This window comes from Syzygium oleosum, unplaced genomic scaffold (assembly GCF_021117445.2).
Source record: "Syzygium oleosum isolate NSW1041296 unplaced genomic scaffold, Sole_v2.1 Sole_v2.13, whole genome shotgun sequence".
Lineage (NCBI taxonomy): Eukaryota > Viridiplantae > Streptophyta > Magnoliopsida > Myrtales > Myrtaceae > Syzygium > Syzygium oleosum.
This window is the reverse complement of record NW_026607497.1, coordinates 7,975,869-7,993,613: the sequence shown is the minus strand read 5'-3', so window position 1 is coordinate 7,993,613 and position 17,745 is coordinate 7,975,869. Positions and strand designations below refer to the sequence as shown.

At 39.2% G+C, this 17,745-nt stretch overlaps 1 protein-coding gene and 1 pseudogene across 1 annotated transcript; both read left to right on the top strand.

The window, feature by feature from the left end:
- Window positions 1–450: 450 nt before the first annotated feature.
- Window positions 451–10,059, top strand: LOC115675854 (peptidyl-prolyl cis-trans isomerase CYP59-like). The gene is made up of 13 exons (XM_056317489.1): window positions 451–512; window positions 1,515–1,632; window positions 1,893–1,943; window positions 3,895–3,986; window positions 4,076–4,175; window positions 4,603–4,725; window positions 4,823–4,900; window positions 5,079–5,120; window positions 5,180–5,288; window positions 6,344–6,372; window positions 8,832–8,937; window positions 9,692–9,821; window positions 9,966–10,059. The coding sequence occupies exons 1-13, from the start codon at window positions 451–453 to the stop codon at window positions 10,057–10,059; spliced, it is 1,134 nt and encodes a 377-aa protein (XP_056173464.1).
- Window positions 10,060–10,531: 472 nt separating this feature from the next.
- LOC115675699 (probable potassium transporter 13) lies at window positions 10,532–16,383 on the top strand (annotated as a pseudogene).
- The last annotated feature ends 1,362 nt before the right edge of the window (window positions 16,384–17,745 follow it).

Below are 17,745 nucleotides of genomic sequence, written 5' to 3'. Positions count from 1 at the left end.
CTCCCGATAGGCGGTTTTTGGAAACGAACAACTGCCCCGGAGACTTTGCATTTTCGATGTCGGATGTGATAGGACCCTCGAGCTGATTCATGGCGATGTCAATAATGTTCAAATTGGGCAAGCCCCAGATGCCACCAGGCACGGCCCCGGAGAGCAAGTTGTTGCTAACTCGGAACCGAGTCAGTGTCGAGCAATTCGCATGAGTCGCGGGGATTTCCCCACTCAGCCTGTTCTGGAGCACGAGGATCTCCGTCATGGTCCCCCCGCTTGCACATATCCGGCGGAATCGGCCCCGTCAAGAAATTCTCCGACACGCCGATGAAATCGAACTCCGACCACGAGCCTAGCTTTTCGGGCAGGGGGCCACTCAATCTATTCGTGTAGAGCGACAAGGTCACAAGCCGCTCAAACTCGCCAAACTCAACTGGGACTTGGCCTGAAAAATCATTCATGAACAGCTGCAGAGTCACCAAGTTCCTCAAGAACCTCGAGAACTTCCTCAAGCTCTGCAGGTACGTAACTGCCCTGTTTGATTGCTGCTGCTTCTTCTTCTTCTTCTTCTTCTGATCTCTTTCGTCCGTGAGGTAGTATCCCATCAATTTCGGACACATTCGCTGTCCCGAGGTTGTTCCCGCGATCAATCTCCTTTGGCCGTTGTAAAGCCCGCCCATTTTGCCTTCGAATTTTGCTGAGGTTGATAGTAGCGTACTATATCTTGTTCGGGAAGCAGGGTGTGCGTGATTGGCGGTTTTTCATGTTTTGGTGGACGAGTTTAAAATTAATCGGGAGGTGAACCCACTCTTGAGAACAATTACCAATCACCTGCACCATCTGTTTGCTGAAGAGTAGAGGCTCCTGAGGATTGTTCTGGCCTTTTTGGGATGCATTTTTTTAGCACCTAATTAACCCTTTCCCCCCTCCCTTTTGCTATCTAACTGGTGCAGGATCAAGTACTACAATGGGTGTCTGTTCCACAATGTACAGAAGGATTTCACTGCACAGACAGGCGACCCCACTGGGACCGGAACAGGCGGCGATTCCGTTTGTAAGTTAGTGACAATTGCATTGTCATCTTTTTGCCACGATTGTTCAGTTTCTGATCTTTCGTACACTTCTATGATCCAAACTTGAAAAATTCGTATTGCATCTCCTATTTCATTTTCTGATGGGAACAAAAGGAGTCTAGTTCTTCACCTTTATAGCGTGTGTAGTAGACAAGCATTAAAGAAAAAAAATGTTCTTCTTTGAGCGCATTTGGTAAATATGTGTTGTCCCACGTTTCAGTTCAATGATAAATACCTAAAACACTGAATTTTATTGTTTTGTGCAATTAAGACTGTCAATGAAGAGCAGGAAGGACTTCTTACCTATTCTTTTAGTTCAATGATTATTTTTATGAGCAATAAAGACTGTCAATGAAGCTCAGGAAGCACTTCTTACGTTTTCTTTTCATAGCAACGGATATGTTTTTGAATGAATCACCCGAGTAACTGGCACAAATTGTTCTGTTTCAGATTTCTCTATGGTGATCAGGCCCGCTTTTTCATGGACGAGATTCATCTTGATCTAAAACACTCCAAGACGGGAACGGTTGCCATGGCAAGTGCTGGAGAAAATCTCAATGCTTCTCAGGTAACTTTATTGTGCCGTTGAATTTTATTTTGTTAATGAGATGTACCGGATATGAAGGAGGCAGCTGGTTGCACTTTTCGATGCAGTTGCTTTATCTACGTTTTTCAATTCTAAGTCATTTTCTGTACATCTCATCAGCACTGTATGAGCACTCACAAGCTCAGAGAATGACTACTTATTGTTAATTTAAGTTGAAGTGTTGTTTCACTCTTCATCCGTGTACCCGAAATGCTGCTTTTGCTAACCCTGTGCTTTTACAGTTCTATTTCACTTTGCGGGATGATTTGGATTATCTTGATGGAAAGCACACGGTGAGATTCTGATTTGATTTTTCTGGTCATCCTTGATCATCATTCATGAGTTCCATGAGAATTATTCTTTTCATATCATTTCATTTCCAGCTTCATGATTTCTGATCTTTGTTATGATTCTGACTTCTTTTTAATTCATTCTTTGATGTTTACAGCAGCGATAAATTTACACCCAAATATGTGGAAGAGCTTTTACTCCTTATAGCTTGAACGAATTTTTTTGTTTGGTGGTTAAGGGGGGGTGGGGTTGGAGAGACATTAGAATGGTTTTATGCTATGCCTTTAATTGTTTTAGTCGCAAAATTGCAGATATATAGTTTTTATCCTGTTTGAGATGGGGGGTGATGAGATGGCTTTTTTTTCCACCGTTGATCGTACCGCTTAAATTTAGTTGTTCATGTTCTTTATGGAGCCTGAGTTATTATCTTGGTCTTCTCTACTTGCTCCATAATGGTCACTTCTAAGAGGTATAAATAAGGATGTACAAACTTCAGTCGGTAGCTATGTAGAAAGATCTTTCGATTGGAAATCGCAGCTGGTAATTGACATTTTTTAGGACCCAAAACAATCAGTATTTTACTTAGAGGACTATAGTGAGGCCAGTTGTAGTATGTGAAATGTGACCAATTAAGGTTAGGCAAGAAGAATGTTGTATTGCTTTGGCTAGAGGAGTGAGAAACAGGATTAGAAATGAAGTAGATGCGGGGACTTTGCAGTTGGCTGCATTAAGGATATATTGTGGTAGACAAATTGGAGAAGCTTAGGACCATTTGGGATAATGTTGGACTCCCAAATTCTTTTAATAGAAAGCAGGTAATTAGCTGCCTTGGATATTAGGCTGTGAAAAGGAAGGTTTTGGGCTCAAAGGGTTCTAAAATAATCTTTTCAAGCATCAAGACTTTCATTCAAAGGATTTTGCAAGTCCGAAGCTGTTTTTTGAGTTTCCTGAATTCGCCCTTAGTCGTTCATGGAGCTGTCTTGTATATGTGCTGGTGAGAAGGATTGGGCTGATGTTGGACTAAAATAAACAATGGTAGACCAATTGCCCAGTAAAGAAAGGAATGGTAGATTAGTTATGCATTGATAATGGAAAGAGAAGATGGTTGATCTGAAACCTGATGACCTAAGTGCGAAACAAAGAGTCCATGTGGTATGAAGGTGGTAATTTCGTTGACTCATTGTGCTGTAACAGGTTTTCATTGTGTTGAGTTGATTGAATTGCTTTTTAATACGTTTCTTGCGAACTATGTAACACGAGTCTATGAGGTTCTTTTACAAATTGCAGTGTTCCAAATGGAAATTTTTAGGGTTAACTTTTCCCTGGCTTTCCTCTTCAGGGACCATGTTCTCCTCGAACCACTCATTTGGACATTTAAGACAGATTACTAGAATAGTTAGAATTAAGTGGAGCAGCAGTTAGATTGGGTTTTGCAACAACTAAAATTTTGATCAGGCTTCTTTATCACCTGGAAGTGTCTTTTTGATTACATCTTCATGGACTATAGACACGAGCAATTTCAGTTAGTAAACACCCATTTGGAATCTAGTTCATCCTGGAGTCTCTACCTATTGGTTCAATCAATTCTATTGAATACATGTAGGGGAGTCTTGTCAAGTCATTTCATGGTTGAATGTACCCACTACTTTTGTGCATTATGGGCATTTATATGTGGTTATAAATGTGGAATGGTGTATATGGCTGGGGACTTTGTTCTATTGATGTTTCTTTTGGTGTGCCGTAAGTGTACTTAGCTGTTGCTTATCAATTTTAGATTGATTTCTTCATTTTAGTGAAAAAACTTGTAAATATAAAAAAAAGAAAACTGGAATAGCATATAAGTGATATCGTATCTGCATAATAAGCTTCCTATTTGTTGAGTTGCCTATTTTGGCTGTCAGCGTCATTGATCATTTTACGCTTGGTATTCAACAAATTATTCATCATTGTTAGGTGTTTGGTGAAGTTGCAGAAGGAATTGAGACATTGACTAGGATTAATGAAGCCTATGTGGATGAGAAGGGGAGACCCTATAAAAACATCAGGTTCATTCTCATTCCACTCTCTCGCTCATTGAATTACTATATGTCACTCTTTTGTTTATTTGCAGTATGGTTCCTATTGTTTTGAGCAGGATCAGGCACACATATATACTGGATGATCCTTTTGATGACCCTCCCCAGCTAGCTGAGTTGATTTCTGATGCTTCGCCTGAAGGAAAGCCGAAAGATGAGGTATTGACTGCTTAAAGATTTTATTATCAGTTAGCCTTCGAAGCAAATACGATCGCAAATACTCTCGGTCATTTTAAATGCTCGAATAATACATTAGTATATGTATTGTCACCAACTGCTTTGCACAATTGGCATCTCTTTAATCACGTCGATAGAGATTGAAGTTGGACAAGAATGCTCTGAATATGCTGCCAAAATTCATACTTAATGAGTAAATATATGATAAAATGCAAGGAGTGGCTTATCTCTATGACAGCTAGAGTTAAGGTAAATCAATTGTGTTTTTCAGTTCCAAGTTTCCTAAAAGAAACGCTGGCATGAAATTAATGCGTCTCCTCTGCCCTTTCTTTTCCCTTCCTAGAAGTTTATCTAGAATGATTCATGTTTATTTCACAGCATATGGTTTGTTTATGTATGTCGGAAGCAGATGGTTGATGAAGTGCGACTTGAAGATGACTGGGTACCTTTGGATGAGCAACTAGGCCCGGCTCAGCTTGAGGAGGCTATCCGTGTTAAGGGAGCACGCTCTAGTGAAGTTGTGCTTGAGAGTGTAAGTAAATCTGAGATGTTTTTCTCATGCTGCTGTATCCAGATGTTCTCTTCATCTTCTTCACAAAGAATCCTCTTCTGTCTCATCTACATTACAGATTGGGGATATTCCTGATGCTGAGATAAAGCCTCCAGACAATGTGCTCTTTGTTTGTAAACTGAATCCAGTTACTGAAGTGAGTTTGCTAATTGCCTAGTAGGGGGTGATTTCTGAAAGTCGTTTTGAATTTTTTTTTTACTACACATTATTATTGACTGATGGATGGATTTTTCTTTTTCCTTTTCTTTATGGTTGTTGCTTATCACTACACCTTACGTCTGAATTCTCTGTCAAATCTTTTACTTTTGATGCAGGATGAGGACTTGCATACAATCTTTTCACGATTTGGAATTGTGGTATCGTAAGTACACCTTTGCTTTCCTGTTCTACTATTATTGCTCATCGCTTCTTGCAGTTGCTTTGGACAGCTGATTCTTATTGCAAAGCTAATGATGATGACCTTGACAGGGCTGACATCATCCGTGATTTTAAGACTGGAGATAGTTTATGCTATGCATTCATAGGTAAGTTTATTCTGTTCTGGAATTGTCTTTCTTCAATTGACTTTCTACGCTGAGAAAAATTAATTAACTTTCTGAAGAATAGCACGAATTAGATGGTAGATAACCTGTTGATATGAGAAAGTATGATAAAGAAACAAAGTTTGCGAATGAACAATATGAGAAATGGGTCATAATATTAAGTTCTTTATTGATCGATGTTAGTTATGAGGAGTTTTCACAAGATTTCAGCTATCTCGCAATATACAATTGCTTTTCAAATGTATCGACCATAAAACAGATTGCATATGACAAAAGAACTAAGCCTTATCTTACTAAATTGGTCTGCTATATAAATCCTTCTACTTATTGTGATTTATGTTGTATGAAGTCATATTCTTCATCTTTTTTCATCATGTCCTTCCATATCTTTTTCATACTTTCCCTAACTCTTTCAACCCAAATCTTGGTCCTATAGTAACATCTCATTGGAGCATCCAAAGTCTTTTGTCTTATGTGTTGAAATTATCGTGACAAGTTTCTCTCATTTTATCCTTTGTTGGGTTTATAACCACTTCTTTCCCCAATATTCTGAATAAAAGGGACTGCGTATAAAAAAATTCTAGCTGCTTCATCCTCTAATTTCATTTCCATTTCCAATTATGCTCAAAATAGATAATATATGGTTCGTATGTACAAGAATGGTAAATTGCATCGGTGATTAGTAAAGTTTTGTCACAATCAAGTCACAAACTTTGACCTTTTGCAATTAAAGTACTTTGATCGGAATCTATTTCTTTTTTTGTTTTTTTTTTGCAAAATGTGCATTTCAGTGACCATAGATGAAATTTATCTTGTTTAAGAAAATCTGATAGTTATGTGAAATTCGATATTAAGTTTGTCCACGATGAAAATTTTAGAGGATATAACGATGTCTTATAAAGACTTTTAATCTCTCTCATAAGCCAAAGATCCCATTATTTGGTTCTCGTCTTGTTTTACTGGTCTTGTGTCACATGACGATTCTGACAAAGGAAAAAGTTGAACATACAGTAATCATGTTAATGTTCTTTTGCCAGAGTTCGAGAACAAGGATTCATGTGAGCAGGCATATTTTAAGTTACATTGATTTAAACACTTGTTCAACTTTCCGTATTTCCATCCTATATGTTCCCTTTGTTTAACTTTTGTTTTTTATTTGGGGGTTTTCATGCAATTGTGAATTTTATTTCTCTGCATGTGGCTGTCGTTTTCCTGAATATGTTGGTTTCCTTATTCTTATTATATTAAGGCAGTGTTGTTCCTCTCTTTGATTTATTTGTGATATCACAAGAGAGTTGATGAGAATGTTTCCTTATCATTTCTAGTTTCTACTTCCACTCATTTCATTTCCTCCCTAGAAATACCAAGCAAAGGGAGCTTAAAATTTAAATCTGTGGGCATCTCATCCCGAGAAGGGTGACCATGATGAGGGTCTATGGATCTGCTTCAATTCCGTATGGAAACATCGCTGCTAGCATGTGTGTCCTTCAGAGTTGAGATACTATTTATGGTCATTCCAAAAGAAGCCTTTCCAGGTGAAAGAAGAGTCATTGTTGTGTGAACTCAAACTTTGCCTAATGGCTTTCCAGGACGACATCCCTGTGTGGGAATATTACCAAATTGTGCAGGACAAAGCTCTCTGGCTGAATGAATTCCATCTTAGCATAATCTATATCATAACAAAATATATAGCTACATTCTTCCAAATTCTGTCGGATTCCAAGAGAAATGGAGCTGATCCTTCATGGTAATTGTTGAAAGAGACCCTAGAATCGGTTATTCAGAAGCCCAGTAGATCACCACCCATCTTGTTAGAAAATTTAAACGTATCATTGGTCGATTGAGAGATTATATTGACAACTGTTCTAAAAGCTTAAGCTATTAGATGAAGGTGTAGTTTAATATTTAATTACTCTAACACTCCCCTCATGCTTAGTCTAGTCTTTTTGCCTAGTACTAAGCGTGGACATATTTAATTGGGGAGGCAAATGGGGTCTGGAAAGATTCGAACTCAGGACCTCCAGCTCTGATACCATATAAGATTTTGGTGAGACCACTGCCAACTGTTCTAAGAGCTTAAGCTGTTAGAGAAAGGCGTGGTTTTATATTTAAATACTCTAACACCTCTGACAGCCAAAGTGTCTCCTTCCTCTCCATTTTACATCAGTCCATGCTTCACTACACAATATTTATAAATCAGAAACCATATTGAGAAGTTGTTCTTATATCATTGGAGCCTTCAGCCACTAGAGCTTTGTTCAAATACACCTTAATATGATCTTGCAGCATCTCTGTGCTTCAAACGTTTCACCACTTCCGTTGTTGACTTGGTGGAATTCAGAAAACTAATTTCAGTTTCCCTAAAGTAGAGAGATATGAGGTTCATGGGAAGTCGTGATACATTCTTGGCATGTGTACTCTTTAAAGAATTGGAGTTTCGCTATTCATCTGCAGATTAATGCCTCTCTTTACAAGGACAGAGTATGAGAACAACCCTGACACTTCTTGAGTATTCAAAATCTATGCAGACACCTCCTAAAAGCTTCTCAATCCATGCTATATTTGTCCTCATCAAAGCTGTCTGGCCAATAGTTGTCTATAAAAAATTGAGGTGATCCTATGCGATATCACTTACTTTCCTTGTCGCAACGGGGTCAGATTCCTCAATGGTTGTGATTCCACTTTAGCATATTTAACTGTTCGGTCTCATACAATTTTAAAGCGGGCATACCACATTAGAACTTTAAAGAGCTTAGGATTTACACTAGCCCCAGAAGAAAATTGGGTCATTGGCTAGGACTATGCGAATGATGTTTTCTTTGCTTTCTCTTCTTCTTATATCAAAGGCATTTGAGACTTTTGTTCTTTGTCTTGGTGAAGTCATTGCTTGAAGTGCCAGTTTCAAGAGCAACAAGAGGAATGAGATGAAGTGGATGAGAGGTTGAGGATACTTATTTTAGGGTGGGTTTGTTTCGCGGAAAACTGCTTATTGGAGAAAAATGTTTTTAGTGAAAATTATTTTCAAGGAAAATGATTAGTTTTCAGTTGTTTGGAGAACTGAAAACTGTGGGTAACTTTCTTTATGTTTTTATACAAATGTGAAACCTACTAGTTGGTTTTCCTGTTTTTTTGTTCACTAATCTTTTCATGGTTTTCACTTCATTTTGGAGATGCCTCTTGCAACAATCGACTGCTATCATAGAAAAAACAGATATACATGCTTTATAACTCATATACGAAGAAAGTATTTAATATATAAAAATGGCTCATTCTGGAAGAGCAAATGAAGGGGAAAGAGGATATTATGGAGATCCCCTAAGAAAAGCATGAACTTAAAATTTGTTTATCCTGATCTTGGGATGGGCGACTTGGCTCATTACATTCTTAATTTTGATTGTTTTTAATTCTAACTAAAAGTGGTGGCATCATTTATCCTCTATGATTTAAATAGTCCTCCCTAATTTCTCAAATAAGTTATTGTTGCCTGTGACGCAGCTGTTTTGTTTGTCTGATTTTTCATGGCAGATGGACAATGCCTTGATTGATGACAGGAGGATAAAGGTGGATTTTAGCCAGAGTGTTGCAAAACTTTGGTCCCAGTACAAATGTAAAGATAGCCAAGCGGCTAAAGGTAAGGATGCACTCAAACTCTGGAGTTTCTCGCTGCTTTCGGGTGAAAATTTTCTTGAATGGTGAAAATATTTATGTCCAACTTTGTGTGCTGGAGGACGAATTGATGCATTTCCTCTATAAGTGGCCATGGTAGAGGAAAACACTTGTACGTGTTCTCTGTGGGTAAGGTTGGTAGTTTATCATATGCAACTTTAGGAGTTGTCAGCAGTGGCAAGGTCTTAAGACCGTTGTGTTTCACTGAGTTAAATGTGTCTAAGGCAGAATTTCTGGAGAAAATAGGACAGTGTGTAATCATTGTAGTGCATGAAAAATTGCAAATAGCCTTTTAGTGGTCAAACAAGCACGTGCCGTAAGGAATATTTGAGGTTCTAAATTAAGTTCCATGCTGAGCTGCTTCAAAAATGTGTCAGCTTGGATCTGTTAATTAGCAAATGCAGTTTATGCGGGCCTTAAATTGAGCCTTGTTTTATGATGATCTAGTCAAACATGTCGTTTTGCATGTTCTTTGTTCCCTCCAACGAAATATGCGACTCAGTAGTCAGATTGGCAATTTGCTTGTGTTTGCTTATGGAAGCTTTTACTTTTTTTGCTTTTCATTCAAGCACTATGTTTGCCTGCACGAGATCTAGATTATATGGGGACTATGCTTAACGTTGGTTGTATTCTATGCTTAATGTGGATGTATGATAATTAACGTCGCTGTTGTTTTGATTATTTCTTATAATAAAGTACTCTTTGATTATTGACTGTAGGAAAAGGTTGCTTTAACTGTGGGGCTCCTGATCACATGGCCAGGGAATGTACTGGAAGCTCCACTAGACAGCCACCTTCAAAGTACATTCTGAAGAAGGACAACACACAGAGGGGTGGAGATGACTCTAGGTTTGTTCCTGGCAGTGCCTCTCTCTCTCTCTCTCTCTCTCTCTCTCTCTCTCTCAGTGTGTGTGTGTGTGGATTTGTGTGCATGGCCGGCATGCATTTGTGTGCCTCTGCATGTGGGATTCTGACAGTCTAATTCCTCTTTAGGTATGAAATGGTCTTTGATGAATATGCACCAAAAAGTCCAAGTCATGGAAGAAAAGGCAAGGACGAGATGACTGGGATGATAGCCATAAGATGAGCAGGCAAAGTGCTGAAGAAACAAAATTCAGTGATAAAGAGAGAAGGTACTCTGTTGATAAGCATAAGCAGAGCGAAAGAAGTAAGCATAGAGAGGATGAAATGAGTCGAGATGGTAAAGCTAGTGAAGCTGGTAGCAGAAGAATTGACGGGGATTATCCGGAAGAGCAAAGAGACCGAGAGAAATATGTGGAGTCTCGGAGACAGAGATGGTAAGAGAGGTGATTATCGAGATTATAAAAAGGGAAGAGCAGATTTTGAGAATCACAAAGATAGGAGAGGTGATGAAAACTATAGTAGAAAGAGTGCTGCTTATGATGATGGCCATGAAGGTGGCAGAAATGCTAAGAGAAAAGATCCCGACGATGATCACCATGCAGATAGGAGAGGGTATGGAGATTCTAGGAAGGGAACTAGAGATGAAGATGGCGATGGGTGAGGAAGGAGGGATGAACCTAGTTATAGGAGAAACAATGGACGCAAAGATAGCTGCAATGGTGGAAGGGAAGAGCAGAAGTATAGAAGTCGAGACACAGATGGCAAGAGTCATCGGGAGAGAAGCCATCAAGGCGATAGCAGGAGATGAAGGGCTGGCCAGGGTACAAAGACTTTTCTGATGATGAACAGGTCAATGACAATTCTTCTACTTGAGAACTCCCTGGTAGGGATAATGCTCTACGCGAAGCAATGTAGGATGGGATGCCTATTGCTATCTATCAGCGTGCTGCATGACTTTAAATAGCAGATGTTGACCATATCCCAAAATTCTGGTTTTGATTGGATTATTTTGCACTCATCAATCTCTCTTTGATTATGTCTCGTGGTAAAGGTTTCGGAAAATGATCATAGATCACATTTACATCATCCTTTCTACTCCAAAGGGTTCGTAATAGAGAGAAACAGAACTTAAACAAATCCACCATTGGGATCACTCTTGGGTTAATAGAACGTAAAAAGATCCTTCATCTCCAGTTCGATTGGGAAACGTCCTTGATGTCAATACAAGTCGAGCAAAAGAAGCAAGCAAGAAAGTTATACACTAGGCAATGAGCATGCTCCTCTTCGCGCTCATGTTCTGCATGACATTGAGAAGCCCTTTGATCTCTTCACAATCTGTCATCACATTTTAAGACTGCTAGTTTAATTAGTACTTGGTGATAAATGTGAGAATTTTCACGCTCTATTGGATCGTCATCCATTTTGAGGCATTAGTTTTGATCACCTGTTATCTAATGCAGACATACTCCTTGCAAGAATTGTTTTGGAATTACAAATAAACTGTTAGCATCGGTTACAGAATTACTTGTGGGTCTCTTCTCTTCCCTCCTAACGACAGCAAAAACCTAAATTAGGTTAAAGAATGTGGAGTATTTTCTTCAGGAACAATAATCTAGAAGAATTAGATTTACCTTGGTATCTCTTTATCGAATGAGCATATGTGGGGATCAGCTTGGTCCTCTATTCAGCTCTCAGACACACAGCATCGCCTGGATTGAAATGTTGTCGTGCGATGCTTCATATGGAGTTTTTTCCGTACACAACACAAATTGCCGTTTGAGGGGAACAAGAATCATCATGGATTACCAAGGCAGTGGCATTTGGTTTGTGACACGTTCCTATCAGACCAACATGGTTTCCCTCAAAACGACGAAGTCATGTTTTTTTCTCTCGTCCCCCTTGACAGAAAAACGACGAAGGACAACGTCCACATAATAATTTTCTAGTAATGTACGAACTGATGCACATAATTTATTCGCATAGGTAAGAGCTTTCAACAAGAAAAATACTCGTCTTCACTGAATCTCTAGTCTGTTCACCCCAAAAAAAGACCATAAAAAGAATCTGTGCATACCTGCACCAAAACGAGCTGAAACTTCCATTAGCTTGTAGATGCAAGAAAATGAAAAGAAACACATTGTAAAGTTTAAGTAGTGATCTAAATGGCCATTGCTACTCTTTAATATGTGAACTGACCACATAGGAACGTCTGTCTTTGTTTTTTCGTCAGAGAATTGAGTGGCGGTTGAGGTTGTCAAGGGTCTCGCATTGTTTTAACATGAAGTTTTTAAAAGTCCTTAAATATATGTAAAATTCTGGTTGAGAATATCTAACCGAGGTAACTTCAAGTAGCCTGAAGTTAAATTCTGAAAGACACTGCCATCATCAGATTCTCGTGGCATTCTGTGCTCATGTTAAGTGTTATAGATCTCAGCAAATTCGAGTTTATATGCCTTTTCTTTTTGTCCTCTTCTCTTAGGATTTACAGTCTCTGTAAATATCCAAAACTATGTTTTTAGACTTCCTGTCTTCACAATTGCTGTCATCTAGTATCTATCTTTTGAAAAAAGAGAGAGAAAGAAAGAGGGAAAGAGAGTATTTTACATTGAATTTTCGTCTCACTTTGGGTGGCAGTACCAATCTCCAATGAAGGATCTTTTTTCAGAAAGACAATGTTAGAGGTGCAACAGTTGCCGACCAAACCCAAGAGCTTTATTGATCAAGGGATTTTATGCGATAGTAACAGCAGGTGCTCATCCAAACTGCAGGAGCAACGCAAGATGACACTCAGCCCAAACTCTGCGTCCAAGGAATCTCGACTTGTGTGTGCCTTTCTTGTCGAGCTCTTTTAGAGGAATATTTCCCTGTTTTTCCTTGGTTTTATGGGTATGGGAATTTAACTACTAGCTCACTCTTTCCTATTAGTGAAGTTGGTTTCGTTATATTAAGTGACTCCACATTATCCTTGTTGGCTGCGCATTATGATAGGACTTCACTGATTCTGGTGTTCTCCATGCACTTTGCAATTTATTGTCGTCAACATGCTTTTCGCCGCACCAACTTTATGGAGCTCAGAATGTTCCTTTCTTCCAATAATCTGACGGTTAATTTTGCTTATCTATCCTCTCCTCTCATTCATGACGTTAGTAAAATGATACCTTTCATACTTGCAAACTTCAACAGAAGTTCTACACGACAACCCTCCGTCTTGCTTACCAGAGTTTTGGAGTAATATACGGAGATTTGAGCACATCCCCGATATATGTCTACAGAAACACGTTCTCTGGTAGCTTGAGAGACCACAAAGAAGATCACGAGATCTTTGGGATACTTTCTTTGGTAATCTGGACTTTGACTATCATTCCCATCTGCAAGTACATGATATTTGTCTTAGCAGCGGATGACAACGGTGAAGGTGCTCACTCTGGCTCACCACTATTTAAGCACTACAAAGTTTGTCATTGCTATGGCTTTTCATTGCATTGTTACAGTACAACGTTGTTTTGTTACAGGTGGTACGTTTGCTTTATACTCATTATTATGTCGGCACTCAAAGATGGGACTGTTGAGCAATTCATATGCTGCATATCAGTGCATATCATCTTACAGTCCTGAAGCCTCATTAACAAGGGAGACAACAGCCAGCTTGCTTATCAGTGAACTCTTCGAGAAGCATCAGAGCTCTCGGAAATTACTGCTGCTGATTGTACTTTTTGGAACTAGCATGGCTATTGGTGATGGAGTTCTTACTCCAACAATGTCAGGTACCGGTTCATCTTCTCTCTCTTCTTTTAATTTATTTTCACGTTGGTGGCATATTGCTCATACTGTTTTCAAGTCTAACTTATTCTGATGCAATTCATTCCGAATGTGATATCCTGTCCTTTCTGCGGTCCAAGGAGTCAAAATCAAGATTAAGCATCTAAATGAAAGTAAGTGCTATCAGTGTATAAAGTGTTTTGCCCTTACCACAACTGTTGTCTTTCAAGATTCCTTTTTTTTTCCGAGATTGTATGTCTATCAATTTTTAGTTATCTTGTTACATCCTTTGGTCGTAGAGTAAAACTGGAAAGCAATTTCTCGTCTTCTGGTCAAACAGTTCGAAATTATATAGAATGGTCCAGCTCTAGGAGCTTTAGATATGGCTGGGAAGATAACACTGAGGAAAACCTCTCCTTTCTACATTAAGGGATTGGAGAGGCCTTAGCATGGTCAAGCTTCATGGATGTTGTAGTTCTCTAAACTAAATGGATATGACATGTCTCAGATTACACCATGCTATTAGCGTGTATTATCTTGGTGGGCCTTTTTTTTTTTTTGATAATCGAGGTTTCCGCGCGGCCGGCAAGCTAGGGCTCAAACCAGCGGTGATGCCCGACTAGTCCTCGAGGGAGCTAGCGCAACATCCCACCGCCACGACCCCCCACTTAAATCACCGATGGGCAAGTTTGAACCCAGGACCTCTCGTGAAAGAAACTGAGCACAAACCAACGCGGCCACCGATGGGTGGGTCTTGGTGGGCCTTTTTGCTCTCCAGCATAATGGGACACACAGAGTCGGCTTCCTTTTGGCTCCTCTGGTGATGGCTTGGCTGTTATGCATCGGTGGAGGGGGGATCTACAACATACTTAATTGGAATCCTCGAGTTATTTGCGCTGTGTCGCCATACTACATCTATGAATTTTTCACGAAAGCTGGAAAGCCAGGATGGAGCTCATTGAGGGGTGTTGTTCTTTGCGTCACAAGTTGGTTAGGGGTGCTCAGGTGCAGAAGCTATGTTCACGGATCTTGGTCACTTCTCCAAACTGTCAATCAGGGTAATGATTAGTTAAGGAAGCTTCCCTAGGTTTTGACTTCTCTAGTCTAACTAATGCTGATTAAAATGCACAACTTTGATTGACCATTTTGTTTTTAAATTTAACTGCATCAATAATTTTTTCATTCTGCTTCGAGGTGCATATATCCAGTATCTGTCAGTCCAGGAAATATAATTCTTGATCTTGCACATGCTTATCAGGTTGGGTTTGCAGCTTTTTTTCCTTGCTTAGTTTTGGCATACATGGGTGAAGCTGCTTACCTATCTAAACACGGAGACGACCTTCAGCATAGCTTCTACAAGGCAATCCCCCGGTAAAGCCTAATTAGCATATCTGCTTATCCTACTTTTTGTTTTTTGTTTTCCTTTGACAGTTATTTGCATTTTACTGATACTGACCAAGTAGCTCTACTTATTCTGTTCATGGCACTTTCTTATTCATGTTTCTATCAAGTTTTTCATGGAAAAAGAATGTGTTTTGGTTTTGCCTATAGAATGGGAGTAGCGAGTTTGAAACTCAAGTACTTTACATAGCGGGACTGATCTTTGCTGCTTCCACATCTCTACTTCCATGTTATTCTATCCCTACAGAGCAAATATTCTGGCCAGTGTTTGTTATTGTTACGCTTGCGACAGTGGCGGGAAGTCGAGTGATAATTTCAGCAATCTTCTCAATCATTAGTCAGTGCAGGGCCCTAAGAAGCTTCCCTTGAGTGAAGATAATACACAACGAACAAATGTCTCGGGGGGTTCGGGGGCGTAGCCTCCGAGGAATTTTTTTTTGGGGAGCCCTATTTATACCGCGGCTAGGTTTTCTCATTAATACAGAGAGAGAATTTTGTTTTCGGAGAGTTTTTTGTGAGCCGTGAGCTTTTGTCGTTGTTTCGACTTCTGAAAACTGTACGCTCTTTGATTATAGTGGAATCTTGTCTTGCCTCGCCCGTAGACGTAGATCACACGTAAATCCCTGTGTTCTGTATTTGTTTTTCCACATCTGTTTACAACATTCTATTTCTCCGCACGTCTTGCCAGAGTGCGTAGAGGTGGTTGGCTTCCTCTCACCTTCTCTTTTTCCTTCTTGTTCCTGATGTCTATATGGCACTGTGTAACTATTCAGAAGCATGCCTATGAGCTTCAGAACAAGGTGTGCTCGTACAGCCTTTTGAGTCTTGGGCCAAGCCTCAGTCTAACCCGGGTTCCAGGGATCGGCCTTGTACACTCGTCGGACATAGCCTCTGGAGTTCCCCCAATGTTTGCCCACTTTGTCTTAAATTTCCCTGCTTTCCAACAAATGCTCATCTTTGTTACTATCCAGTTCTTGATGGTACAGAGAGTGCAGGATGAAGAGCGATTCCTCATTGGCAGGGTTGGCCCACCAGGAGTGTGCATTTATCGGCGCATTGTAAGGTAAACTAGTGGTGACTCTATATGGATCAAATCGTTATCCTGAAACTAAAGTTTATGGTTTGGAATTATATGTTTTCAACAGGTATGGATATAGGGATGCAAGGGACAGCTACAGCTTTGAGATGCGGCTCATGAGAGAAGTGATGGAGTTCTTGATATCTGACTATGAATGCCACGAGGAAAGAATTGGAGGTGGTGGCGATTGAGGTGGTGGAACTAGAAGTAGGAAGAGAGTAGTAGGATCAAGAAAAGGCCGGGGCGATGAAGGAGCTGATGGAGGCTGATGAATCTGGTGGTGTAGTTTACATGATGGCAACATGTTAGAGTTAAATTTAGCGGAAGATTGAAGATTCCGATTATTCATGTATAAACAATAACCATGCATAATCAGAATCGAGTGCGGAAACGTGGAAAAATCTGTATTAACCTTCAGCCATTGATGAAATCGAGAACTTGATATGTGGAGTTTTGAAGATCGTCAATAGATACTTCTAGCCAATTGCCTTCTCAACGTTAATGGTGTGTTTTTTGATACCTCAGATATTCAGCTTAAGAGAGGGTTTGGCTTAGATGACATATTTATATCCCCAAGCATATCCTTATAGATAACTTCTTCCATCAAGATAGTTATCTTAATATTGGGCGATCATAGTTATCATGTATTTTAATGTGCTCAATAAACATTGACGGAATTAATTAATGTGGGCAATAATAAACTGAATGTGGGATCACATTATAGATAATATAATTATAACATTCTCCCACTTGATCCTAACGTTTCATCAAACGAAATATTGAACCAAATCCACAAAAACTTCATGCTGAAAATAAAACACATAAATTCATGGCAATAAGTCCTCTTACAACAAGTATTATCTTTCATGTATCACAATGCGTCTTATTAGCCCATATGTGATAGCATAACTTAATGAATAAATCTTATGTTTATTCTAGGTCAAAAACGATTGTTATTCTCAAAATAACCCAATGTGTACACCATAATTGAGAATAACATCACAATTGAGTAAGAGTTTCACAAATTCGTCCATATGCCAATTCCCATCATAACCACATGATCATTCTAACTCATTAGTGGCATGCCTTTAGTTAAAGGATCATCTAACATCAATTTAATGCTAACGTGTTCTATGACCATTTTATTCTCTTTAACACGCTCCCTTGGGGCTAAATACTTAATGACAATGCGCTTAATTTGACTATCACTTTTGTTGTTTTTAGCCATGAAAACCGCAGCTGAATTGTCACAAAATATCCTAATGGCTTAGCAATGGAATCCACAATTCTAAACCTTGATATGAAACTCTTCAACCACACCATGTGAAGTGGCCTCATAAGCATGTAATATTTTGTACCTTAAAGGTACCTCATCACCTTCTTTGCAATCCAGTGGTCTATACCTGGATTACTCTGATATCTTCACAACATTCCCACTATAAAAGTAATGTCAAATCAAGTGCAAATCTGAGCATACATCAAGCTTTTGACAGCAAAAGCACAAGCAAATGCAGATTTCCTTTCAACTTAGTGAAGTTGATTCTCGATGTTCGGGGTTGTAACTTTAATTTAAGCTTTACATATTGACTTTTTTAGTTTCTGAAGTTGTATTGCAATTTTTCATCGATAAAAATATTTCTCAAAAAGGAAAAACAGGCGTAGATCCAAGAA

Coding starts and splice junctions, on each gene's coding strand:
- LOC115675854 (XM_056317489.1), top strand. CDS start 451: ATGAACAGCTGCAGAGTCACCAAGTTCCTCAAGAACCTCGAGAACTTC. Junction 1,944..3,894: donor ATCTTGATGGAAAGCACACG/GTGAGATTCTGA, acceptor CATCATTGTTAG/GTGTTTGGTGAAGTTGCAGA. Junction 4,901..5,078: donor AACTGAATCCAGTTACTGAA/GTGAGTTTGCTA, acceptor CTTTTGATGCAG/GATGAGGACTTGCATACAAT.